Here is a 27,527-nt window from a genome sequence, read left to right as displayed (position 1 = left end):
AGGACAAACCTCCTGAACGCCTCAGCTTTATTAAGACCAGACTCAGACTTAAAGGCACAGTGTGGAGCTTTTACTGAGGATAAACCTCCTGAACGCCTCAGCTTTATTAAGACCAGACTCAGACTTAAAGGCACAGTGTGGAGCTTTTACTGAGGATAAACCTCCTGAACGCCTCAGCTTTATTAAGACCAGACTCAGACTTAAAGACACAGTGTGGAGCTTTTACTGAAGGACAAACCTCCTGAACGCCTCAGCTTTATTAAGACCAGACTCAGACTTAAAGACACAATGTGGAGCTTTTACTGAAGGACAAACCTCCTGAACGCCTCAGCTTTATTAAGACCAGACTCAGACTTAAAGGCACAGTGTGGAGCTTTTACTGAAGGACAAACCTCCTGAACGCCTCAGCTTTATTAAGACCAGACTCAGACTTAAAGGCACAGTGTGGAGCTTTTACTGAAGGACAAACCTCCTGAACGTCTCAGCTTTATTAAGACCAGACTCAGACTTAAAGGCACAGTGTGGAGCTTTTACTGAAGGACAAACCTCCTGAACGTCTCAGCTTTATTAAGACCTGACTCAGACTTAAAGGCACAGTGTGGAGCTTTTACTGAAGGACAAACCTCCTGAACGTCTCAGCTTTATTAAGACCAGACTCAGACTTAAAGGCACAGTGTGGAGCTTTTACTGAAGGACAAACCTCCTGAACGTCTCAGCTTTATTAAGACCAGACTCAGACTTAAAGGCACAGTGTGGAGCTTTTACTGAAGGACAAACCTCCTGAACGCCTCAGCTTTATTATGACCAGACTCAGACTTAAAGACACAGTGTGGAGCTTTTACTGAGGACAAACCTCCTGAACGCCTCAGCTTTATTAAGACCAGACTCAGACTTAAAGGCACAGTGTGGAGCTTTTACTGAAGGACAAACCTCCTGAACGTCTCAGCTTTATTAAGACCAGACTCAGACTTAAAGGCACAGTGTGGAGCTTTTACTGAGGACAAACCTCCTGAACGTCTCAGCTTTATTAAGACCAGACTCAGACTTAAAGGCACAGTGTGGAGCTTTTACTGAAGGACAAACCTCCTGAACGTCTCAGCTTTATTAAGACCAGACTCAGACTTAAAGGCACAGTGTGGAGCTTTTACTGAGGACAAACCTCCTGAACGTCTCAGCTTTATTAAGACCAGACTCAGACTTAAAGGCACAGTGTGGAGCTTTTACTGAAGGACAAACCTCCTGAAGCCTCAGCTTTATTAAGACCAGACTCAGACTTAAAGACACAGTGTGGAGCTTTTACTGAGGACAAACCTCCTGAACGCCTCAGCTTTATTAAGACCAGACTCAGACTTAAAGGCACAGTGTGGAGCTTTTACTGAAGGACAAACCTCCTGAACGTCTCAGCTTTATTATGACCAGACTCAGACTTAAAGGCACAGTGTGGAGCTTTTACTGAAGGACAAACCTCCTGAACGCCTCAGCTTTATTAAGACCAGAGACTCAGACTTAAAGGCACAGTGTGGAGCTTTTACTGAGGACAAACCTCCTGAACGTCTCAGCTTTATTAAGACCAGACTCAGACTTAAAGGCACAGTGTGGAGCTTTTACTGAGGACAAACCTCCTGAACGCCTCAGCTTTATTAAGACCAGACTCAGACTTAAAGGCACAGTGTGGAGCTTTTACTGAAGGACAAACCTCCTGAACGTCTCAGCTTTATTAAGACCAGACTCAGACTTAAAGACACAGTGTGGAGCTTTTACTGAAGGACAAACCTCCTGAACGTCTCAGCTTTATTAAGACCAGACTCAGACTTAAAGGCACAGTGTGGAGCTTTTACTGAAGGACAAACCTCCTGAACGCCTCAGCTTTATTAAGACCAGACTCAGACTTAAAGACACAGTGTGGAGCTTTTACTGAGGATAAACCTCCTGAACGCCTCAGCTTTATTAAGACCAGACTCAGACTTAAAGGCACAGTGTGGAGCTTTTACTGAAGGACAAACCTCCTGAACGCCTCAGCTTTATTAAGACCAGACTCAGACTTAAAGACACAGTGTGGAGCTTTTACTGAAGGACAAACCTCCTGAACGCCTCAGCTTTATTAAGACCAGACTCAGACTTAAAGGCACAGTGTGGAGCTTTTACTGAGGACAAACCTCCTGAACGCCTCAGCTTTATTAAGACCAGACTCAGACTTAAAGACACAGTGTGGAGCTTTTACTGAGGACAAACCTCCTGAACGTCTCAGCTTTATTAAGACCAGACTCAGACTTAAAGGCACAGTGTGGAGCTTTTACTGAGGACAAACCTCCTGAACGCCTCAGCTTTATTAAGACCAGACTCAGACTTAAAGGCACAGTGTGGAGCTTTTACTGAAGGACAAACCTCCTGAACGCCTCAGCTTTATTAAGACCAGACTCAGACTTAAAGACACAGTGTGGAGCTTTTACTGAAGGACAAACCTCCTGAACGCCTCAGCTTTATTAAGACCAGACTCAGACTTAAAGGCACAGTGTGGAGCTTTTACTGAAGACAAACCTCCTGAACGCCTCAGCTTTATTAAGACCAGACTCAGACTTAAAGGCACAGTGTGGAGCTTTTACTGAAGGACAAACCTCCTGAACGCCTCAGCTTTATTAAGACCAGACTCAGACTTAAAGGCACAGTGTGGAGCTTTTACTGAAGGACAAACCTCCTGAACGCCTCAGCTTTATTAAGACCAGACTCAGACTTAAAGACACAGTGTGGAGCTTTTACTGAGGACAAACCTCCTGAACGCCTCAGCTTTATTAAGACCAGACTCAGACTTAAAGACACAGTGTGGAGCTTTTACTGAGGACAAACCTCCTGAACGTCTCAGCTTTATTAAGACCAGACTCAGACTTAAAGGCACAGTGTGGAGCTTTTACTGAGGACAAACCTCCTGAACGCCTCAGCTTTATTAAGACCAGACTCAGACTTAAAGGCACAGTGTGGAGCTTTTACTGAAGGACAAACCTCCTGAACGCCTCAGCTTTATTAAGACCAGACTCAGACTTAAAGACACAGTGTGGAGCTTTTACTGAAGGACAAACCTCCTGAACGTCTCAGCTTTACTAAGACCAGACTCAGACTTAAAGGCACAGTGTGGAGCTTTTACTGAAGGACAAACCTCCTGAACGCCTCAGCTTTATTAAGACCAGACTCAGACTTAAAGGCACAGTGTGGAGCTTTTACTGAGGACAAACCTCCTGAACGTCTCAGCTTTATTAAGACCAGACTCAGACTTAAAGGCACAGTGTGGAGCTTTTACTGAGGACAAACCTCCTGAACGCCTCAGCTTTATTAAGACCAGACTCAGACTTAAAGGCACAGTGTGGAGCTTTTACTGAAGGACAAACCTCCTGAACGCCTCAGCTTTATTAAGACCAGACTCAGACTTAAAGGCACAGTGTGGAGCTTTTACTGAAGGACAAACCTCCTGAACGCCTCAGCTTTATTAAGACCAGACTCAGACTTAAAGACACAGTGTGGAGCTTTTACTGAAGGACAAACCTCCTGAACGCCTCAGCTTTATTAAGACCAGACTCAGACTTAAAGACACAGTGTGGAGCTTTTACTGAGGACAAACCTCCTGAACGCCTCAGCTTTATTAAGACCAGACTCAGACTTAAAGACACAGTGTGGAGCTTTTACTGAAGGACAAACCTCCTGAACGTCTCAGCTTTATTAAGACCAGACTCAGACTTAAAGGCACAGTGTGGAGCTTTTACTGAAGGACAAACCTCCTGAACGTCTCAGCTTTATTAAGACCAGACTCAGACTTAAAGGCACAGTGTGGAGCTTTTACTGAGGGACAAACCTCCTGAACGCCTCAGCTTTATTAAGACCAGACTCAGACTTAAAGGCACAGTGTGGAGCTTTTACTGAGGACAAACCTCCTGAACGTCTCAGCTTTATTAAGACCAGACTCAGACTTAAAGACACAGTGTGGAGCTTTTACTGAAGGACAAACCTCCTGAACGTCTCAGCTTTATTAAGACCAGAGACTCAGACTTAAAGGCACAGTGTGGAGCTTTTACTGAAGGACAAACCTCCTGAACGCCTCAGCTTTATTAAGACCAGACTCAGACTTAAAGGCACAGTGTGGAGCTTTTACTGAGGACAAACCTCCTGAACGTCTCAGCTTTATTAAGACCAGACTCAGACTTAAAGACACAGTGTGGAGCTTTTACTGAAGGACAAACCTCCTGAACGCCTCAGCTTTATTAAGACCAGACTCAGACTTAAAGGCACAGTGTGGAGCTTTTACTGAGGACAAACCTCCTGAACGTCTCAGCTTTATTAAGACCAGACTCAGACTTAAAGACACAGTGTGGAGCTTTTACTGAGGACAAACCTCCTGAACGCCTCAGCTTTATTAAGACCAGACTCAGACTTAAAGGCACAGTGTGGAGCTTTTACTGAGGACAAACCTCCTGAACGTCTCAGCTTTATTAAGACCAGACTCAGACTTAAAGACACAGTGTGGAGCTTTTACTGAAGGACAAACCTCCTGAACGTCTCAGCTTTATTAAGACCAGACTCAGACTTAAAGACACAGTGTGGAGCTTTTACTGAAGGACAAACCTCCTGAACGTCTCAGCTTTATTAAGACCAGACTCAGACTTAAAGGCACAGTGTGGAGCTTTTACTGAGGACAAACCTCCTGAACGTCTCAGCTTTATTAAGACCAGACTCAGACTTAAAGACACAGTGTGGAGCTTTTACTGAAGGACAAACCTCCTGAACGCCTCAGCTTTATTAAGACCAGACTCAGACTTAAAGACACAGTGTGGAGCTTTTACTGAAGGACAAACCTCCTGAACGCCTCAGCTTTATTAAGACCAGACTCAGACTTAAAGACACAGTGTGGAGCTTTTACTGAAGGACAAACCTCCTGAACGTCTCAGCTTTATTAAGACCAGACTCAGACTTAAAGGCACAGTGTGGAGCTTTTACTGAAGGACAAACCTCCTGAACGCCTCAGCTTTATTAAGACCAGACTCAGACTTAAAGGCACAGTGTGGAGCTTTTAAAGGATCTGTATCTGCTGTTTTAGCCTTTCCAAAGTAAACTATAGGCTTGTATATGATATATTGTACTTCTACCACTATGCAGTACTGTTTTTGTGATAAATATACTATTTTCTGGAGGTCTCAGTCTGAGTTAGCATGCTACCTGTTAGCAACTGTCAGTGGCTTCAACGCGATAAACACACGTGTGTCTCACATGTATGACACAGCTCTGACCTCTGACCTCTGCCACATGTTGTATCCAAGGCCAGATGTTTTTGGTTCAGGGCTTTCTCTTGGAGAGGTCAGAGGTCAGAGCTGGGCTGTTGAAGCTAAATGCTAACCGGTAGCATGCTAACGTCATTTCTGGTTTCTTCACATATTTCTGGGGCTCCTCCTCAGCTGCAGCTTCACCGGCGCCTATAGCGCCTCCTGCAGGCGGGGGGTCCACAGGAGGACGGGCTCGTGGTTCTACCCGGGCCTGGTGGTCCCAGTGTCGTCATGATTCAGTCACTCCTGACTCGGTGGTGGTAAGCTACTGTAGCCACAGCTGCCCTGGGGTAGACTGAGGCTGCCAGTGTGTGCCATCGGTCCCTCTCACCCCCCAGGCCGGCGGCGCCTCAGGTCAGACGGGGTCGGGCGCCCTGGGCATTAAAGCTCAGCTTTTTGTAGAGTTTTTGTACTTTATTGCGTCGGGTTTTTGTCGTTTGTGGCACTTTTTTTCCTGCTCTTTTGTGTTTCTTTTGAAGTTGTGTTTTTGTCTCTATTTGTCGCTTTTAGATTTGGGTAAAGCCTTAAGGTGGGGGTGAAGAGCCTCAAACATCAGAGCGATGGAAACACAGCGCCCCCTGGTGCTGCTGCAGCAGATTCCTCTGGTGTATTTGTTTAGTATTCGCAGTACCCTGTGTGCAGTACTCACAGTATTGTCAGTATTTGAGGTACTGCGTGTGCAGTACTCGCAGTATTGTCAGTATTTGAGGTACTGCGTGTGCAGTACTCGCAGTATTGTCAGTATTTGAGGTACTGCGTGTGTAGTACTCGCAGTATTGTCAGTATTTGAGGTACTGCGTGTGCAGTACTCGCAGTATTGTCAGTATTTGAGGTACTGCGTGTGCAGTACTCGCAGTATTGTCAGTATTTGAGGTACTGCGTGTGCAGTACTCGCAGTATTGTCAGTATTTGAGGTACTGCGTGTGCAGTACTCGCAGTATTGTCAGTATTTGAGGTACTGCGTGTGCAGTACTCGCAGTATTATCAGTATTTGAGGTACTGCGTGTGCAGTACTCGCAGTATTATCAGTATTTGAGGTACTGCGTGTGCAGTACTCACAGTATTGTCAGTATTTGAGGTACTGCGTGTGCAGTACTCGCAGTATTGTCAGTATTTGAGGTACTGCGTGTGCAGTACTCGCAGTATTGTCAGTATTTGAGGTACTGCGTGTGCAGTACTCGCAGTATTATCAGTATTTGAGGTACTGCGTGTGCAGTACTCGCAGTATTGTCAGTATTTGTGGTACTGCGTGTGCAGTACTCGCAGTATTGTCAGTATTTGAGGTACTGCGTGTGTGGTACTCGCAGTATTGTCAGTATTTGAGGTACTGCGTGTGTGGTACTCGCAGTATTGTCAGTATTTGAGGTACTGCGTGTGCAGTACTCGCAGTATTGTCAGTATTTGAGGTACTGCGTGTGTAGTACTAACAGTATTGTCAGTATTTGTGGTACTGCGTGTGCAGTACTCGCAGTATTGTCAGTATTTGAGGTACTGCGTGTGTGGTACTCGCAGTATTGTCAGTATTTGAGGTACTGCGTGTCGAGTGTCTTCATGAGACTTTGATGAGGCGCGTGCGTGACCCCGCGCTGACCCCGGACTCACATATCAGTGCGTGCACTGACTCTGAGTTTCCACCAGAGGGCGCCACAGCACAGGCGGACACACCGGAGCACTGACTCTGAACGTCCACCAGAGGGCGCCACAGCACAGGCAGACACACCGCAGACACAGCGGAGGATTTATATCACACTGAGGTTCATGTTTTAGTCCCTTCTTTTCTTTTTCAGAGTTTACCGAAACATCTGCAGATTTTAGTCACAGTTTTAGCCTCATTCAGGACTTTTTTCTCCATCATTTAGTCTGAAGCTGTTTTTGCCCAGAAGGAGATTTGGGACAAAATATTTTTCTTTTTTGAAAATCTGATGATCCTGGAAAATAATGAACAAAATGATCCTGATGAATCTGAAGCCGTTTGGTTTTTATCGTCTCTCTGTGGATTTATGATGTCACAACAATGAGGAACATCTGAACCAGGAACCATGTTGGACCTGGACTTTATTTATTATTTATTATTTATTTATTTATTTATTTATTTATTTATTTATTTATTTATTTATTTATTTATTTGTTTATTTGTTTATTTATTTATTTATTTATTTATTTATTTATTTATTTATTTATTTATCTATTTATTTATTTATTTATAATTTATTTATTTATTTGTTTTTTTATTTATTTATTTATTTATTATTTATTTATTTATATGTTTATTTATTTATTTATTTATTTATTTATTTATTTATTTATTTATTTGGCTCCTCCTCTAAATGTTCAATACTTTGCTCAGATTTGGGACTAAACGCAAAATAAAACGTGTTTGTTACCACACGGGTCACGTGTTTGTTACCACACGAGTCACGTGTTTGTTCCCACACGGGTCACGTGTTTGTTACCACACGAGTCACGTGTTTGTTACCACACGAGTCACGTGTTTGTTACCACACGAGTCACGTGTTTGTTACCACACGAGTCACGTGTTTGTTCCCACACGAGTCACGTGTTTGTTACCACACGAGTCACGTGTTTGTTACCACACGGGTCACGTGTTTGTTACCACACGGGTCACGTGTTTGTTACCACACGGGTCACGTGTTTTTAGCGGTGTAAACTCCTGCTGTGAAGCTCGAGCTCTGAGGCTTCTCTGTCAAAACAAAAGATGAAAAAAGAAACTTTGACTTTTATTGGAGGAACATCTGAGAAGACCTGGGACTGACGCGCCGTGACCAGCAGGGGGCAGAGAGGCTCTCCCTGAAGAGGAGGAGGACCCTGCTCCTCTGGTTCCTCTGGTCCCTCTGGTTCTCCTGGTTCTTCTGCTCCTCTGGTTCTTCTGCTCCTCTGGTTCTCCTGGTTCTTCTGCTCCTCTGGTTCTTCTGCTCCTCTGGTTCCTCTGGTTCCTCTGGTTCTCCTGGTTCTTCTGCTCCTCTGGTTCTTCTGCTCCTCTGGTTCTCCTGGTTCTTCTGCTCCTCTGGTTCTTCTGGTTCTTCTGCTCCTCTGGTTCTTCTGCTCCTCTGGTTCCTCTGGTTCCTCTGGTTCTCCTGGTTCCTCTGCTCCTCTGGTTCCTCTGCTCCTCTGGTTCTTCTGCTCCTCTGGTTCCTCTGCTCCTCTGGTTCCTCTGCTCCTCTGGTCCTCTGGTTCTTCTGCTCCTCTGGTTCTTCTGCTCCTCTGGTTCCTCTGCTCCTCTGGTCCTCTGGTTCTTCTGCTCCTCTGGTTCCTCTGCTCCTCTGGTCCTCTGGTTCTTCTGCTCCTCTGGTTCTTCTGCTCCTCTGGTTCCTCTGCTCCTCTGGTCCTCTGGTTCTTCTGCTCCTCTGGTTCTTCTGCTCCTCTGGTTCCTCTGCTCCTCTGGTTCTTCTGCTCCTCTGGTTCCTCTGCTCCTCTGGTTCTTCTGCTCCTCTGGTTCTTCTGCTCCTCTGGTTCCTCTGCTCCTCTGGTTCTTCTGCTCCTCTGGTTCTTCTGCTCCTCTGGTTCCTCTGCTCCTCTGGTTCTTCTGCTCCTCTGGTTCTTCTGCTCCTCTGGTTCCTCTGCTCCTCTGGTTCTTCTGCTCCTCTGGTTCCTCTGCTCCTCTGGTCCTCTGGTTCCTCTGCTCCTCTGGTTCTTCTGCTCCTCTGGTTCCTCTGCTCCTCTGGTTCTTCTGCTCCTCTGGTTCTTCTGCTCCTCTGGTTCCTCTGCTCCTCTGGTTCTTCTGCTCCTCTGGTTCCTCTGCTCCTCTGGTTCTTCTGCTCCTCTGGTTCTTCTGCTCCTCTGGTTCTTCTGCTCCTCTGGTTCTTCTGCTCCTCTGGTTCTTCTGCTCCTCTGGTTCTTCTGGTTCTTCTGCTCCTCTGGTTCTTCTGTTCCTCTGGTTCCTCTGCTCCTCTGGTTCTCCTGGTTCCTCTGGTTCTCCTGGTTCCTCTGGTTCTCCTGGTTCCTCTGGTTCTCCTGGTTCCTCTGGTTCTCCTGGTTCCTCTTGCTCCTCTGGTTCCTCTGGTTCCTCTGGTTCCTCTGCTCCTCTCCTGTATGAAGTTGATGTTGATGACAGTTTATCGTCAGAACCAGGGTTTCCAGTATGTTCTGTTGAAGGTGATGTTCTGACATGTTGAAGCCACAGAGGCTTTTGAAGGATTGTTTCAGGTCTGATTCTTCACAGAACCATGTTCTTCTTTTATTCTTTATTTCTTATTGTTTTCATTTCTGTCCATTAATGTTTTTGCTTTTCCTCAAAGTTAAAGTGAACTTTATTTAGGTTTTGTTTGTTTTAAATGAAAACCTGAGAAGTCGATAAAGTTGGATCCAGGTTTTCCTCACGGTGAAGGAGGAGGAGGAGGAGCATCATCACTGAGTCAGAAGAACATTTAGAAGAACATTTAGAACATTTAGAAGAACATTTAGAAGAGCATTTAGAAGAACATTTAGAAGAACATTTAGAAGAACATTTAGAAGAACATTTAGAAGAACATTTAGAAGAACATTTAGAAGAACATGTAGAAGAACATTTAGAAGAACATTTAGAAGAACATTTAGAAGAACATGTAGAAGAACATTTAGAACATGTAGAAGAACATTTAGAACATTTAGAAGAACATTTAGAAGAACATTTAGAACATGTAGAAGAACATTTAGAACATTTAGAAGAACATTTAGAAGAACATTTAGAACATGTAGAAGAACATTTAGAACATTTAGAAGAACATTTAGAAGAACATTTAGAACATTTAGAAGAACAACAGTTTTCCTCTGGTGTATTTGTTTTAGTATTCGCAGTACCCTGTGTGCAGTACTCGCAGTATTGTCAGTATTCGCAGTATTCGCAGTACCCTGTGTGCAGTACTCGCAGTATTGTCAGTATTCGCAGTATCTTGTGTGCAGTACTCGCAGTATTGTCAGTATTCGCAGTACCCTGTGTGCAGTACTCGCAGTATTGTCAGTATTTGCAGTACCTTGTGTGCAGTACTCGCAGTACTCGCAGTATTGTCAGTATTCGCAGTACCCTGTGTGCAGTACTCGCAGTATTGTCAGTATTTGCAGTACCTTGTGTGCAGTACTCGCAGTACTCGCAGTATTGTCAGTATTCGCAGTACCCTGTGTGCAGTACTCGCAGTATTGTCAGTATTCGCAGTACCCTGTGTGCAGTACTCGCAGTATTGTCAGTATTTGCAGTACCCTGTGTGCAGTACTCGCAGTATTGTCAGTATTTGCAGTACCCTGTGTGCAGTACTCGCAGTACTCGCAGTATTGTCAGTACTCGCAGTACTCGCAGTACTCGCAGTACTCGCAGTACTCACAGTACTCGCAGTACTCGCAGTATTGTCAGTACTCGCAGTACTCGCAGTACTCGCAGTACTCGCAGTACTCGCAGTATTGTCAGTATTGTCAGTATTGTCAGTATTCGCAGTACCTTGTGTGCAGTACTCGCAGTATTGTCAGTATTCGCAGTACCTTGTGTGCAGTACTCGCAGTACTCGCAGTACCCTGTGTGCAGTACTCACAGTACTCGCAGTACTCGCAGTACTGTCAGCATCTCTAAAGTCACTCAGGGGAAGTGGAGTCATATTCAGAGGCGGGAAGTGTTTAGTCGTTTTATCAAATGGTTCTTTTTGCTTCGACTTGAGTCAGATGATGATGAAGAAATGAAGTAATGAAGTAATGAAGTAATGAAGTAATGAAGTAATGAAGTAATGAAGTAATGAAGTATCTGTTTCTTACTCGAGTAAAAACTCTTTTCCACAGAGTAAATATTTCAGCCTCGTTTTGATCAGACCTGGTTCTTTACAATTATACTTCTGTTTGTTCTGCCTGAGGTCAGAGGTCAGGTTCTGGAGCAGAGCTGTGGACCACGTGGTCCATGTGGTCCATGTGGTCCATGTGGTCTATGTGGTCCATATGGTCCATGTGGTCCATGTGGTCCATGTGGACCATGTGGACCATGTGGTATATGTGGTCCATGTGGTCTATGTGGTCCATGTGGTCCATGTGGTCCATGTGGTCCATGTGGTCCATGTGGTCCATGTGGTCCATGTGGTCCATGTGGACCATGTGGACCATGTGGTATATGTGGTCCATGTGGTCTATGTGGTCCATGTGGTCCATGTGGTCTATGTGGTCCATATGGTCCATGTGGTCCATGTGGTCCATGTGGTCCATGTGGACCATGTGGACCATGTGGTATATGTGGTCCATGTGGTCTATGTGGTCCATATGGTCCATGTGGTCCATGTGGTCCATGTGGACCATGTGGACCATGTGGTCCATGTGGTCCATGTGGTCCATATGGTCCAGGTGGTCCATGTGGTCCATGTGGTCCATATGGTCCATGTGGTCCATGTGGTCCATGTGGTCCATGTGGTCCATGTGGTCCATATGGTCCAGGTGGTCCATGTGGTCCATGTGGTCCAGGTGGTCCATGTGGTCCATGTGGTCCATATGGTCCATGTGGTCCATGTGGTCCATGTGGTCCATGTGGTCCATGTGGTCCATGTGGTCCATGTGGTCCATATGGTCCATGTGGTCCATATGGTCCATATGGTCCATGTGGTCCATATGGTCCATGTGGTCCATGTGGTATATGTGGTCCATGTGGTCTATGTGGTCCATGTGGTCCATGTGGTCTATGTGGTCCATATGGTCCATGTGGTCCATGTGGTCCATATGGTCCATGTGGACCATGTGGACCATGTGGTATATGTGGTCCATGTGGTCTATGTGGTCCATATGGTCCATGTGGTCCATGTGGTCCATGTGGTCCATGTGGTCCATGTGGTCCATATGGTCCATGTGGTCCATGTGGTCCATGTGGTCCATGTGGTCCATGTGGTCTATGTGGTCCATATGGTCCATGTGGTCCATGTGGTCCATATGGTCCAGGTGGTCCATGTGGTCCATGTGGTCCATGTGGTCCATGTGGTCCATGTGGTCCATGTGGTCCATATGGTCCATGTGGTCCATATGGTCCATATGGTCCATGTGGTCCATATGGTCCATGTGGTCCATGTGGTATATGTGGTCCATGTGGTCTATGTGGTCCATGTGGTCCATGTGGTCTATGTGGTCCATATGGTCCATGTGGTCCATGTGGTCCATATGGTCCATGTGGACCATGTGGACCATGTGGTATATGTGGTCCATGTGGTCTATGTGGTCCATATGGTCCATGTGGTCCATGTGGTCCATGTGGTCCATATGGTCCATGTGGACCATGTGGACCATGTGGTATATGTGGTCCATGTGGTCTATGTGGTCCATATGGTCCATGTGGTCCATGTGGTCCATGTGGTCCATGTGGTCCATGTGGTCCATATGGTCCATGTGGTCCATGTGGTCCATGTGGTCCATGTGGTCCATGTGGTCTATGTGGTCCATATGGTCCATGTGGTCCATGTGGTCCATGTGGTCCATGTGGTCCATGTGGTCCATATGGTCCAGGTGGTCCATGTGGTCCATGTGGTCCATATGGTCCATGTGGTCCATGTGGTCCAGGTGGTCCATGTGGTCCATGTGGTCCATGTGGTCCATATGGTCCAGGTGGTCCATGTGGTCCATGTGGTCCATATGGTCCATGTGGTCCATGTGGTCCATGTGATCCATATGGTCCATGTGGTCCACGTGGTCCATGTGGTCCATATGGTCCATGTGGTCCATGTGGTCCATGTGGTCCACGTGGTCCATGTGGTCCATGTGGTATATGTGGTCCATGTGGTCCATGTGGTCCATGTGGTCCACGTGGTCCACGTGGTCCATGTGGGGTCCAAGGGGGTCTGGGGGTCCTCCACTGGGTTTTTGATTTTATGGTGCATTTTAACAGACCGCCATTTTCAATAGAGTTGACACTGAGACAAAATATGTTCCTCAGACCTGGTGTAGTCCTGGTTTAGTCCTGGTTTAGTCCTGGTTTAGACCTGGTTTAGTCCTGGTTTAGACCTAGTTTAGTCCTGGTTTAGTCCTGAGCCCGGGGGCCCCTCAGCCTGCGGGGCCCCCGGGCTCAGACCCTGTGAGCCCCTGCATGAATCCGGCCTTGGCAGAGTCTGGACCTGAACCCTGATCTGTGTGAGTGAAGATGTTCTGAGTGAAGATGTTCTGATGAAGATGTTCTGATGAAGATGTTCTGATGAAGATGTTCTGAGTGAAGATGTTCTGATGAAGATGTTCTGAGTGAAGATGTTCTGATGAAGATGTTCTGATGAAGATGTTCTGATGAAGATGTTCTGAGTGAAGATGTTCTGATGAAGATGTTCTGATGAAGATGTTCTGATGAAGATGTTCTGATGAAGATGTTCTGATGAAGATGTTCTGAGTGAAGATGTTCTGATGAAGATGTTCTGATGAAGATGTTCTGAGTGAAGATGTTCTGATGAAGATGTTCTGATGAAGATGTTCTGATGAAGATGTTCTGAGTGAAGATGTTCTGAGTGAAGATGTTCTGATGAAGATGTTCTGATGAAGATGTTCTGATGAAGATGTTCTGAGTGAAGATGTTCTGATGAAGATGTTCTGATGAAGATGTTCTGATGAAGTTGTTCTGATGAAGATGTTCTGATGAAGATGTTCTGATGAAGATGTTCTGATGAAGATGTTCTGAGTGAAGATGTTCTGAGTGAAGATGTTCTGATGAAGATGTTCTGATGAAGATGTTCTGATGAAGATGTTCTGAGTGAAGATGTTCTGATGAAGATGTTCTGATGAAGATGTTCTGATGAAGATGTTCTGAGTGAAGATGTTCTGATGAAGATGTTCTGATGAAGATGTTCTGAGTGAAGATGTTCTGATGAAGATGTTCTGATGCAGATGTTCTGATGCAGATGTTCTGATGAAGATGTTCTGATGAAGATGTTCTGACAGATGTAGAAACACGGTGACTGATCTGACCAGGGTCACTTCAGCTTCAGACCAGTTTCAGGTGTATCTCCCTCACACCAGGTTCTTCCTCCTCCAGCAGAAACTTCAATAAAGAATAAATGTATCGAGACGAGTCAGAAACAAACCAGAACAATGAGCTCCATCATCTCCTCCATCATCTCCATGTTTTATATCAAAGTGAGATTAAAAACCTCTGTTTCAAAAGCGTCTTTACTCCGTCTTTAAAGTGGTCCAGTGAAAGACTCTCCTGCCCTGCACTGTGGTGACTCTCATACTTTAAAGTATATTTCAGCAATAATAATATTTGTGAAAATCATCTTGGGGCCAGAGGTTTGTGCTCCAGGGCCGGATTTGGCCCCCGGGCCTCACGTTGCGTACCTTCAGACTTGTTTTCCTCAGTACTGAGTAATGTGAGTAATGTTACTCTCCTGGTCATTGTACTCGAGTAAAGCCGAGCAGAGTGAGTTCCTCGCCGTGTCTGTGTTTGCCCGCGCGGCCTGCAGGGGGCGCTCCAGGACAGGCCGAGCACAGCGCGCGCTTTAAAACATCTTCACTTTCATAAAGTGAAAATCAAAGCGGTGTCGCTTTAACGGCGGCTCCTCAGACCGGGCCGAGCGCGCGGACAGAGGAGAGAGCGGCTCTTCTCTCCGGGACAGCCCCCCCTCCTCCCCCCGCCCCCCTCCTCCCCCTCCCTCCCCTCTCTCTCCGGCGCTTTACGGTCGGACATAAATTACCGGGAAACAGCCGCGGTGCGTTTCAGAGGCGAGGCGGCCGCGCAGCTCAGGGATCCCGCCGGTGCTCCCACTGCAGACGAGCCGCTCCAGGAGGAGACCCCCACTCCGGGACCACACCGGGACTGTACCGGGACCACACCGGGACTCCACCGGGACTCTACCGGGACCACACCGCCTCTCCGCAGCCCCACAGCCGCAGCCCGGGCGGACATGCCGCCGCGCCTCTCCGCCTGCTCCGCTCCGCTCTCGCCCCGGGACGTGTTGGACCTGACCGGCCGCCCTCGCCTCGCTGCCCCCGGCTGTGAGCTGCCTCCGCGGGGCCGCTCCGCCGCTTCCTCCGCCGCAGGGACTTCTTCTTCCTCCTCTTCCTCCTCCTCTTCTTCTTCTTCTTGTTGCGGTCGCTTTTGGACATGTCCCGTTTCTTTCCCGAGTCTGGACTGACCGAGGCGCGCTCCCGGCCCGCGTGCACGTGCCCGTCCCGTTACAGCAGCGGGAGGCGCGTGCGTGTGTAACCCAAAAAAGCGCGCGGCCGCGAAGAGGTCGAAGTTCGCGCGGGCGGCGATGTGAACGCGCACACGCAGGAGACAACTGTTACTCCTCTTCCCTTCTCTCTCTCTCTCTGTCTGTCTCTCCCCGTCTCCCCACGCACGCGCACGTGTCCTGCCCCCCTCCTCGCTCCCTCGCTCGCTCGCTCGCTCACGCACGCGCACGGACAGTCCCTCGCGCGGGCCCCGGAGCTGCAGCAGGACAGAGATGTATTCCCCGCTCTGTCTGACGCAGGTGAGTGACACTTCACTTTTCCCTGGTTTTGCCTCAAAAAAAAACTTGAACTCTGCGCGCGCGCCCCGGTGCTACGCGCGTGCACGGCGGCCTGCCCCCCCGTTATGTGTCTCTCTCTCTGACTGTTTCCGGTGGTCTGGGTCCGGACAGCGGGCTCTAACGGGGCCGCTGTAGCCGCCGTGTGAGCTCCTCTCCCGGGCCGAGGACTCCGCCGCCGCTCCGCCGCTCCGGAACAAACTTTTCTCCCTAAAAACTCCGCTCTCCCCCTTTTCCTCCCCCTTTTCCTCCCCCTTTTCCTCCCCCTTCTCCCCTTCCCTCCGCGTCCTCCTCTTTCGCTCCCGCACTCTCCCACCTCCTCTCTCCGGGGGCGGTGTTCGGAGCGAGTTCGCAGCCGGCCAGCGCGCCCCTTCTCCGGCTGCAGCTCCGCCGATCCCCCGCTCTCTCTCTCTCCTCTTCTTCTCCTCTTCTTCTTCTCCTCCGCTTTTGCTTTTCTTTTTCCTCCTCTTTTACCTCCTCTCCTCTCCCCCCCCTCCTCACTCTTTCACCCCCACATTGTTCTTTTAAAGCAGTTTAGTTTGGTTTCGCGTAAAGAGAGCGCGCATCTCCCGGAATGTGGCGCTGCGCAGTTTCAGCCTTTAAAAAACATTTTGTCCTTTTTCACATTTTAGGCTTTTTTTTCCCCTCCCTCACGCGCCTCAGAGCTCACGGTTTAAATACTAAATAACACTAAAACAAACAGGTTTATGAGCGCGCGCGCGGGGAGCGGAGGGAGACTTTAAAGCGGCGGTTCGGAGGATTCGCAAAGCCCTAAAACGGCGTCGCGGCTCCTGTTGATCTCGCGGAGTTTCCTGATTAAAGGGATTTGTTCTAATTCGGGATTAATCCGCCTAAATTAGCCGCTTCGATCGCGGCGCGGCGTAATCCACCAACACCAAACACAAAACTATGACCCACTTCGGGATTATTTATACACGCCTGGTTTTTATCCTCCTCTCACTCTCACCTCCGCTTTTCTCCTTTCATCTCTCAACCCACTTTCTCCAGTCTGGCTTTACCCAAATCTAAAAGGAGACAGGAGAGCTCTCTCGAGTGTGACGCCTCATTTGAAAGCTAAGGCCGACAGAACTGATCCTAATTTAGCCACATTTTCTAAGCGTTTCTGTCGATGCTTTTGTCTCAGGTTTTTGTCGCTTCTGTCGGTCGTTTATTGCTTTTTTTGTCACTTAAAAATAAATAAAAAATCATTTTTTTTTTGTGCTTTTTCATCAGTTTTTAGTCATGTTTTGTCGCTTTTTCCGACGCCTTCATGACACATTATTGTCGCTTTGGTCAATTTATTAGAAGTTGTGTTTAGTCGCTTTTTTGTCACATTTTATTAGGGTTTTTGTCTCTTTTTTTTTGCTTTTCCATCAGTTTTTAGTCGTGTTTTGTCGCTTTTCCGGCTCGTTTTTGTCGGTCGTTTGTTGCTTTTTCTTTCTTTTTTTTTAGTCGTGTTTTGTCGCTTTTTCCGACGCCTTCATGACACATTATTGTCGCTTTTGTCGGTCGTTTGTTGCTTTTTCATCATTTGTTTTAAGTTGTGTTTAGTCGCTTTTTTGTCACATTTTATTAGTGTTTTAGTCTCTTTTTTTTTGCTTCTTCATCAGTTTTTAGTCGTGTTTTGTCGTTTTTCCGGCTCGTTTTTGTCGGTCGTTTGTTGCTTTTTTGTTGCATTTCATGAGCGTTTTGTCATTATTATTTTTTCTTTTTCATCAGTTTTTTTATTAGTGTTTTATTCTTTTTTTTTGTTGCTTTTCCATCAGATTTAGTCGTGTTTTGTCGCTTTTCTAATTGTGTTATTGTTGCTTTTCCGGCTCGTTTTTGTCGGTCGTTTGTTGCTTTTTCATCAGTTTTTAGTCGTGTTTTGTCGCTTTTTCCGACGCCTTCATGACACATTATTGTCGCTTTTGTCAATTTATTAGAAGTTGTGTTTAGTCGCTTTTTTGTCACATTTTATTAGTGTTTTTGTCTCTCTTTTTTTTTGCTTTTCCATCAGATTTAGTCGTGTTTTGTCGCTTTTCTAATTGTGTTATTGTCGCTTTTCCGGCTCGTTTTTTTCCGTCGTTTGTTGCTTTTTCTTTCTTTTTTTTAGGTCGTGTTTTGTCGCTTTTTCCGACGCCTTCATGACACATTATTGTCGCTTTTGTCGGTCGTTTGCTGCTTTTTCATCATTTGTTTTAAGTTGTGTTTTTGTCTCTCTTTTTTTTGCTTCTTCATCAGTTTTTAGTCGTGTTTTGTCGCTTTTCCGGCTCGTTTTTGTCGGTCGTTTGTTGCTTTTTTGTTGCATTTCATGAGCGTTTTGTCATTATTATTTTTTCTTTTTCATCAGTTTTTTTATTAGTGTTTTTGTCTTTTTTTTTTGTTGCTTTTTCATCAGTTTTTAGTCGTGTTATTGTCGCTTTTCCGGCTCGTTTTTGTCGGTCGTTTGTTGCTTTTTCATTTATTTATTTTAAGTCGTGTTTTGTCGCTTTTTCCGACGCCTTCATGACACATTATTGTCGCTTTTGTCGGTCGTTTGTTGCTTTTTCATCATTAATTTTAAATTGTATTTAGTCGCTTTTTTGTCACATTTTATTAGTGTTTTAGTCTCTTTTTTATTGGCTTTTTCATCAGTTCTTTTATTAGTGATTTTGTCTCTCTTTTTTTTGCTTTTTCCTCAGTTTTTAGTCGTGTTTTGTCGCTTTTGTAATTGTGTTATTGTTGCTTTTCCGGCTCGTTTTTGTCGGTCGTTTGTTGCTTTTTTGTCACATTTTATTAGCGTTTTGTCATTGTTTTTTTGTCTTTTTCATCAGTTTTTGTATTAGTGTTTTTGTCTCTTTTTTTGTTGCTTTTTCATCAGTTTGTAGTCGTGTTATTGTCGTTTTTCCGGCTCGTTTTTGTCGGTCGTTTGTTGCTTTTTTGTCGCTTTTCGGCGACGTTTTCCTCCTGGTTTTCGTCTTTATTTTGAGCCTCTTTTTAAGGCGCTTGTTGTTCAGGGCGGCTTTGCCCAAATCTAAGGATCGAGACGAACACGAGACGAAAAGGAGGATGAAAAAACAAAAGAGCGACAGAAAAGTGATAAAATGACGAAAAGAAAAACAAAAAGAAAAACCAAATCGATACGAGGATGTGTTTAGTGTCGGACTTAAAGGCTGTCACATTTTAGATTTGGGTAAAGCTGAACTCCTTTTATCACAGACACAATGTTAAAGTCTTCAATGATGAGTTCAGCCTGACCGACCCGACGCTGCAGGTGAATCAGGGACAATAAAACTTAAAGGCGTCGTTTTTAAATTCTGCTGTGGATTAAAGACGTCACTCACACATACTGTCACCCAAATATGGTCATTTCCTCTCTTTTTTTTTCGTGGCTGTTTTGGATGTTTTTGTTTCCGGGTTGAGGGTCAGCTCTGACGGCCGTCGTTTGGCGTTTTAGGAAATGAAGATGAACTTTCAGAACAAATGAGCGACGACAGTATCGAGTATCGTTAGAGTCGATAATATCGTTTATCGCGATACTTTCCTGCCTCGATATATCGAACTGCAGATTCGTGATGGTGACGGGCCCGTCTGTGAGAACCAGCCAAGAATCAAACAAGATTACAGACGGTTTTCTTTGGTTTCCGGGTGAACGTTTATAATTTAACCCCTTAACTCCCGCCTGAACCGAGCACTTATTCTCCAGTTTGGCTTTACCCCAATCCAAAAGCTTCTGGAAAAAAGGTGAGAAACTAGCAACAAAACTGAGACGAAAACAAAGATGGAAATGTGACAAAAAAGTGCTGTAACTTAAATGTCAAAAAAATGTCAAAAAACGGACAAAAAATTGACAAAAAAATTGACAAAAAAATTGACAAAAAATTTGACAAAAAAAATGCAAAAAAAATGACAAAAATGTGACAAAAAATTGACAAAAAAAAGACCAAAAAATGACGAAAAAATTAACAAAAAAATGATGAAAAAATGATGAAAAAGTGGCAAAAATGTCACAAAAAATGTCCAAAAAAGGACAAAAAAATTTACAAACAATTATGACAAAATTATGAAGAAATTATGAAAAAATGATGCAAACGTGGCAAAAAATTGATAAAAAATTGACAAAATTTGACCAAAATTTGACCAAAAATTGACAACAAAAGGACAAATGTGACAAAAAGTGACAAAAAATTAACCAAAAAGTTACATAATGAGTTGAAAACCCCCCAAAAAAGATGGGGAAAAAATCTGACGACGTGAGGAAAAAGATCCATTTAGATGAGTTTTGTAGATCTTAGCTTTCAAATGAGGCGTTACACACGGCGTTCGAGCTAGACGGCTGTTTTTTTGTTGTTGTTTTTTTTCTCGCTTTTGTGTCTGTTTTGTGTAGCTCGAAATAAAATATTCACTGGCCGACAGGATTTGGGTAAAGCTGAACTGGAGAAAATGCTCTGGGTTCAGGCGGGAGTGAAGAGGTTAACAGCCTGTTAGCTTCTTCTTGGTGATAATATTAGTGTGTATTGGTGACTCCGACCCGTAGACAGGAAAGTTGCAAGCGTGATTTTCTGGCTTATACTTGTAAAGTAATAATAATAGTAATAATGAGAATGATAATAATAATGATAATAATAATAATAGTAATAATAACAATGTTAATAATAATAATAATAATAATAATAATAATAATAATAAACCCTAAACCAGTGGTGTCTGACGCTGTGAGAGCCGGATGCCCTCCCGCTCCCGCTCTCGCTCTCGCTCGGTTCTCGTCTCTTTGTTGCAGAGGTTCTGACTTTTGGGAAACGGAGATAAAAACACGGCCATGTTTTTCTTCCTCTCCCTGTTTTCTTTTGTTTTCTTTTTTTTCCGTTTTTCTCTCGAGGCGTTTTGTTTTGTTGGAACGAGTCCAAACCGAGACTAAAACCAGGATCCGAGTCTGTGGGACGAGAGCGTTTCCTCCTCACACGGCTCACAGTCAGGAGGGTTTCAGATACTCATGGTGGTACTTACAGTGGTGCCTATGGTGGTACTTACAGTGGTGCCTATGGTGGTACTTACAGTGGTAAATACTAGTAATAATAGTGGTAATTCTGGGTACATGTTGTGGTACTTGAAGGATACTATAGTGAGAATTACCAGGTATGTACTTGTAGATACAGTGGTGACTCTTAGTAATGAAGGTGGTACTTCTTGTTTTCCCTAATGCTGTTTTATGTTGTTTTATAGTCACACAATCCTAGAAATGACTTCCGTTTGTACAAGTACCTCATTTACTACTTATGATTTGTACCAAAGTAAATAGAACCTTCATTACTAAGGGTTACCCCTGTATCTGTTAGTAATGAGAGATACAGGGGTAACTCTGTGACTCCCTAGCCCTAATTACAGTAATGACCACTGTAAGTACCACAATAAGTACCACAGTAATGACCACTGTAAGTACCACAATAAGTACCACTGTAATGACCACTGTAAGTACGTAAGAGTGAAAAGTAAACGGAGAGAGCTGGTGCTGGAGCGGCGGAAAGGGATTTATTTATCAAGAATCTTCCATCTTCATTTGATTCATTCACCGAGTCTCATTTGTTTAAAGGGAGACACTACAGGCAAAACTGTTTTCTTCAGTTTTCAGGTTTTGGGCCAAGTCTGAACATACGAGCTTTCACCTGGAAACAAAAAATCTGCCTAATCTTCACATTAACATGTTTAAATATTGCACTGATTCAATGTTTGCCCATTGAGTTATTTGGGCAAAGGTAATTTCAGAGGCTTTTCCTCAGAATGCATTTTCCTCTCATTGTGGCGACGCTGTCTCGACGTCAGCAGCTCCTTAAGACTTCACATGGTCCAGCCTTGGACTGAACAATGTTTGGAAGAGTTTTCAGAGGGATTGTTTAATATCTAATTCCCAGCCTGATTTATTGAGTTTTGAATATATAAAAAAATAAGGCAAAAATTAAGTTTTTACATATTTTTCCAGTAAGAAACAGATCATTTTAAAACTAAACACCACATCCCAAATCCCCTGTGAACATGTCTTGGTGTCTCATTCATCAGTAAAATAAAATTATACATTTGAATGGAGCTCCATCCGTTATTCATATTTTGTCGCCGAAATGATGAGACATTTTGGGCATTTTTTGGCATAAAACACCTTGTTTTTACATGAAAACATAAAATGACTTGTAATATATTTTCCTCTCACGTCTGTGCAGGTAATCTACTGCAAAAGCTTCAAACATGTTCCTTATTCACCTGCAGTGTCTCACCTTCACTGATGACAAAGTTTGTAACACAAACAATGCCATATTTATGCTGGAATGTCCTTGTGGACTCGCATTTATTGGAAAAACAACCAGACCTCTAAAAACTAGAACCTCAGAACACAGATCCAACGTTCGCAACCATGAAGACAAAAGTCCAGTGGCTCCACTTTACAAATCACAAACACAGTCAGGACCCTGAGACGTGTGGGGATGGAGGAAGTGAGTCCCTCCTGTTTAGAAAGGGGAGTTTTCTGGATTCACACCTTGGACACGTTGAGCTCTCAGGTCTCAATGAAGACTTTGACATCAGACCTTTTTATAATCTAGATGTCGGGGCTCCAGTGCTGTGGTCTCTCTATATTGTGGTTCACCATCGCTGCAGTGTGGCTATTTATTTTATTCCATTGTCACGTGACGCGATGTCACACTATGTTGGTCGTTCTTATACCCACGTAGAACCAACGTAGGCCACTCTCTGCACACAGAGAAAGTACCGGCTACTCCAGATGACGGGTACTCGAAGACTGATATAACAAAAGCAAATGTTGTTTTTGTTCAGACATGTGACTGGTCATGTGACTGGTCATGTGACTGGTCATGTGATGCTCATGTGACCTCTCTAATCAAACGCTGTGTGTATTTGTCCTCGTCCTTCATGTCTGAGGAAGGGCCGAGGTCAGGGGTCGGCAATGTCAGGCCCGGGGGCCATATCCGGCCCTCCAGCACAGCAACTCTGGCCCTCAAGATGATTTTAGAAACATTATTACACAAATCAGAGAGAACTTTTAACATTATTACAGTTAAATGGGAGAAAAAAAAGGTTGAAATACTGTCAATGCACCCGATTAGGTCATATATTATGTAGTTATTCTCTTTTTTATTCATGTTCCATTGGCGCTATAGCCTTTGTATCTTGGATTAGTTCAAACCGATACAAATTCAACATAGAAGAACTTTAATTCAGGCAATTTGAAGTCATTTATCTCATTTAAGGTGATCAGTTTTCCAGTGTTGTGCTTTACTTAGGGCTAATAATCAGCGGCTTCGGCCTCGGTCTCTCTCCGCCAAGGAAACGTGCCTCCCCCTGCCCTCGGTGGTGTAAGGAATACACACTTTTCTGGGAGCTGCTTCGTTGTGCGGACTTTTCTCTTTTTCATCTTCATAGTGGACTTTGGTCCTGCACACTATTAAGATGGGATGTGCGTGTTCTTCCTTTTTAACGTTGATTTGTTTGACTGACCAGGAGGAACTTCCTGGTTTAACTGAGCTGCTCTTGTGTCTCTCAGACTCAGACCCGTCTCTGCTCCTTCTTCTCGTTCCGTTCTCTCTCTGGAGCGTAACGTTCCTCACAGAGGTTCCTACATGAGCTGCATCAGCACATTTCTAGAACTCTTCTTTCACACAAATACTGTACAAGTGACCTCAGTGCGGTGCCCGACGGGCAGCTCAAAAGCTCCATGAGATACAGCTGCTCCAAACCTCCAGGCAGATGATCAGAGAACCTCCCTGACCCAGGCTCTGCTCTCCTGTCGTTCACAAACTCCATTCTGCTGTTGTTGCACGATGAGTTCTTGTTCTGAAAGAGAAGGTTCAAACACTGACCCTGGTTCCTCCTGTGTTCTCAGGATGAGTTCTTGTTCTGAAAGAGAAGGTTCAAACACTGACCCTGGTTCCTCCTGTGTTCTCAGGATGAGTTCTTGTTCTCAAAGAGAAGGTTCCAACACTAACCCTGGTTCCTCCTGTGTTCTCAGGATGAGTTCTTGTTCTGAAAGAGAAGGTTCAAACACTAACCCTGGTTCCTCCTGTGTTCTCAGGATGAGTTCTTGTTCTGAAAGAGAAGGTTCAAACACTGACCCTGGTTCCTCCTGTGTTCTCAGGATGAGTTCTTGTTCTCAAAGAGAAGGTTCCAACACTAACCCTGGTTCTTCTTGTCTTCTCAGGATGAGTTCCATCCGTTCATCGAGGCCCTGTTGCCGCACGTTCGCGCCTTCGCCTACACCTGGTTCAACCTCCAGGCTCGCAAACGTAAATACTTCAAGAAGCACGAGAAGCGCATGTCGAAGGAGGAGGAGCGCGCCGTGAAGGACGAGCTCCTGGGAGAGAAGCCCGAGGTCAAGCAGAAGTGGGCGTCGCGGCTGCTCGCCAAACTGCGGAAGGACATCCGGCCGGAGTTCCGCGAGGACTTCGTGCTGACGGTGACGGGGAAGAAGGCTCCGTGCTGCGTGCTCTCCAACCCCGACCAGAAGGGCAAGATGCGGCGCATCGACTGCCTGCGCCAGGCCGATAAGGTGTGGCGCCTGGACCTGGTCATGGTCATCCTGTTCAAGGGCATCCCCCTGGAGAGCACGGACGGCGAGCGGCTGGTCAAGAGCCCGCAGTGCGCCAACCACTCGCTGTGCGTCCAGCCGCACCACATCGGCGTGTCCGTCAAGGAGCTCGACCTCTACCTGGCCTACTTCGTACACGCAGGTGAGTGACGGGCTGAGGCGTGTGCTGGAACATGTGTTCACCTGAGTGTTCCTGAGGCGTGTGCTGAAACATGTGTTCACCTGACTGTCTCTGAGGCGTGTGCTGGACCATGTGTTCACCTGAGTGTTCCTGAGGCGTGTGCTGGAACATGTGTTCACCTGAGTGTCTCTGAGGCGTGTGCTGGACCATGTGTTCACCTGAGTGTCTCTGAGGCGTGTGCTGGAACATGTGTTCACCTGACTGTCTCTGAGGCGTGTGCTGGACCATGTGTTCACCTGAGTGTTCCTGAGGCGTGTGCTGGAACATGTGTTCACCTGAGTGTCTCTGAGGCGTGTGCTGAAACATGTGTTCACCTGAGTGTTCCTGAGGCGTGTGCTGGAACATGTGTTCACCTGAGTGTCTCTGAGGCGTGTGCTGGAACATGTGTTCACCTGACTGTTCCTGAGGCGTGTGCTGGAACATGTGTTCACCTGAGTGTTTCTGAGGCGTGTGCTGGAACATGTGTTCACCTGAGTGTCTCTGAGGCGTGTGCTGGAACATGTGTTCATGAGTTTTTAGCATGTGTTAGCATCATGGCTAAGGTGTTAAGCGTGTGTTAGAATCATGGCTGAAGTGTTAAGCATATGTTAACATCATGGCTAAAGTGTTTAGCGTGTGTTAGCATCATGGCTAAAGTGTTTAGTGTGTGTTAGCATCATGGCTAAGGTGTTTCGCGTGTGTTAGCATCATGGCTAAGGTGTTTAGCGTGTGTTAGCATCATGGCTAAGGTGTTTAGCGTGTGTTAGCATCATGGCTAAGGTGTTTAGCGTGTGTTAGCATCATGGCTAAGGTGTTTAGCGTGTGTTAGCATCATGGCTAAGGTGTTTAGCGTGTGTTAGAATCATGGCGAAGGTGTTTAGCGTGTGTTAGCATCATGGCTAAGGTGTTTAGCGTGTGTTAGAATCATGGCGAAGGTGTTTAGCGTGTGTTAGCATCATGGCTAAGGTGTTTAGCGTGTGTTAGAATCATGGCGAAGGTGTTTAGCGTGTGTTAGCATCATGGCTAAGGTGTTTAGCGTGTGTTAGAATCATGGCGAAGGTGTTTAGCGTGTGTTAGCATCATGGCTAAGGTGTTTAGCGTGTGTTAGCATCATGGCTAAGGTGTTTAGCGTGTGTTAGCATCATGGCTAAGGTGTTTAGCGTGTGTTAGCATCATGGCTAAGGTGTTTAGCGTGTGTTAGAATCATGGCTAAGGTGTTTAGCGTGTGTTAGCATCATGGCTAAGGTGTTTAGCGTGTGTTAGCATCATGGCTAAGGTGTTTAGCGTGTGTTAGCATCATGGCTAAGGTGTTTAGCGTGTGTTAGAATCATGGCTAAGGTGTTTAGCGTGTGTTAGCATCATGGCTAAAGTGTTTAGCGTTGCTGTGTCATCTGCCCGGAACTTCCACAAATACAATTTTCCGATGGGCGTCTGGAAACACCGAACCTGCTGTTTTAGCCAAATCAAAGTAAAGTAAAGGAATGTATATGATATATTGTACCTCTACCACTATGGAGCACTATTTTTTGTGATAAATATAAGTATTTTCTGGAGGTATTTTTATAATCCAGAAGACACAATGCTTGGATTCAGTTAACTCCGCGCCCTCTCTCCGCTCATACAACTTTACTGTAGTAGAAATATAAATACCACAGCAAAAAGTTATTTCATGATGCAGTTATAAGGAGTTGCTTCATAAATGGCTAACACGCTAGCACACAAGCTCACACACACGCTAACACACACGCTAACACACACATGGTTCTAAAAGTGAATCCACTTTGGTTCTGGTGAAGCTTCACAAACATCAGAGACAGACGCAGAAAAACACTATTTTGGTGAAAGTCGTCGAATCCCGGAGAGAAAAAACAACTTCCGGGGAGTGTCCTCTTCTTTAGGAAGGTTGAATAAAGTCCTTTTCTCCGTGACATTATTGTTAGGTCAGATTAAAGAACAGGCGTGTCCAGAGTAGGTTAGAAAGAGCTCCTTCTTCACATCTGTCCAGATGCTCAGGGTGTGTTTGTTTTTTCTGCATGAATGAAGTCAAACCACATGATGCAGGACCTTTAAACATTTGTTTTATTATAACTTTGTTTATGTTTATTCTAAGTGATCTTTAAGCTAAAAGAAACACAAAAAGGAAATGTTACCAGTTTAAGCCGACAAATCAGTCGAATCCCGGACCCGAGAAAACTGAGCGTCCCCCAAACAGATGAAAAGCCGGATACAATATTAAAGTACGGTGAGGTGTCCAACAAACATCCAAACACTCAACGTTTAAAACATTTTTACTGGACATTTTTTCACAGAGTTGCCCGACGGCCAAATATTTTACGTAGCCTCTTCATTTGTCGTTCTGTTTGCAGAAGCACAGGTTCCTCACAGGTTCCTCACAAATCACAAAGACACCAATCAAATTAAATCAAACAGGAAATAACCAGGAGTGAGCCGCACACTGAGCTCCTCCCCCCGACGCTGTGGGCGGAGCCTGAGCCTCCTCATTCCCCAGAGTCTGAAAGTTTAAAAGTGAACGGTGTGAAGTTTCTCTAAAGGACAGACTGGTCCCGACGACACACTCGTAAATGCAGATGTTTCACAGACTCGTAAAGAGATGATTTGGCGCTCGCTCGACGTTTATGGTCCATCTCTGAGATTAGGGAGGACGGTCACGGCGCATTAATGACCCTCAGGAGGCGGGGCTAAGGCGATGGTCACGGCGCATTAATGACCCTGAGGAGGCGGGGCTAAGGCGATGGTCACGGCGCATTAATGACCCTCAGGAGGCGGGGCTAAGGCGATGGTCACGGCGCATTAATGACCCTGAGGAGGCGGGGCTAAGGCGATGGTCACGGCGCATTAATGACCCTGAGGAGGCGGGGCTAAGGCGATGGTCACGGCGCATTAATGACCCTGAGGAGGCGGGGCTAAGGCGATGGTCACGGCGCATTAATGACCCTGAGGAGGCGGGGCTAAGGCGATGGTCACGGCGCATTAATGACCCTGAGGAGGCGGGGCTAAGGCGATGGTCACGGCGCATTAATGACCCTGAGGAGGCGGGGCTAAGGCGATGGTCACGGCGC

General features: G+C 45.6%; 1 protein-coding gene across 1 annotated transcript in view; it reads left to right on the top strand.

The window, feature by feature from the left end:
* The window catches only part of nfia (nuclear factor I/A), a gene marked incomplete at its 3' end in the record, with an annotated part of 57,365 nt that extends 32,928 nt beyond the window's left edge, over positions 1 to 24,437 (top strand). The window contains exon 2 of the mRNA XM_079559056.1: positions 23,901 to 24,437. Within this exon, the coding sequence (XP_079415182.1) occupies positions 23,901 to 24,437 (537 nt within the window). The remainder of the gene's footprint in view (positions 1 to 23,900) is intronic.
* Positions 24,438 to 27,527: the final 3,090 nt, after the last annotated feature.

This window comes from Gobius niger (assembly GCF_951799975.1).
Source record: "Gobius niger genome assembly, chromosome: 6".
Lineage (NCBI taxonomy): Eukaryota > Metazoa > Chordata > Actinopteri > Gobiiformes > Gobiidae > Gobius > Gobius niger.
Note: the sequence above shows the minus strand (reverse complement) of the source record. Positions and strands in the feature narration are given on the sequence as shown.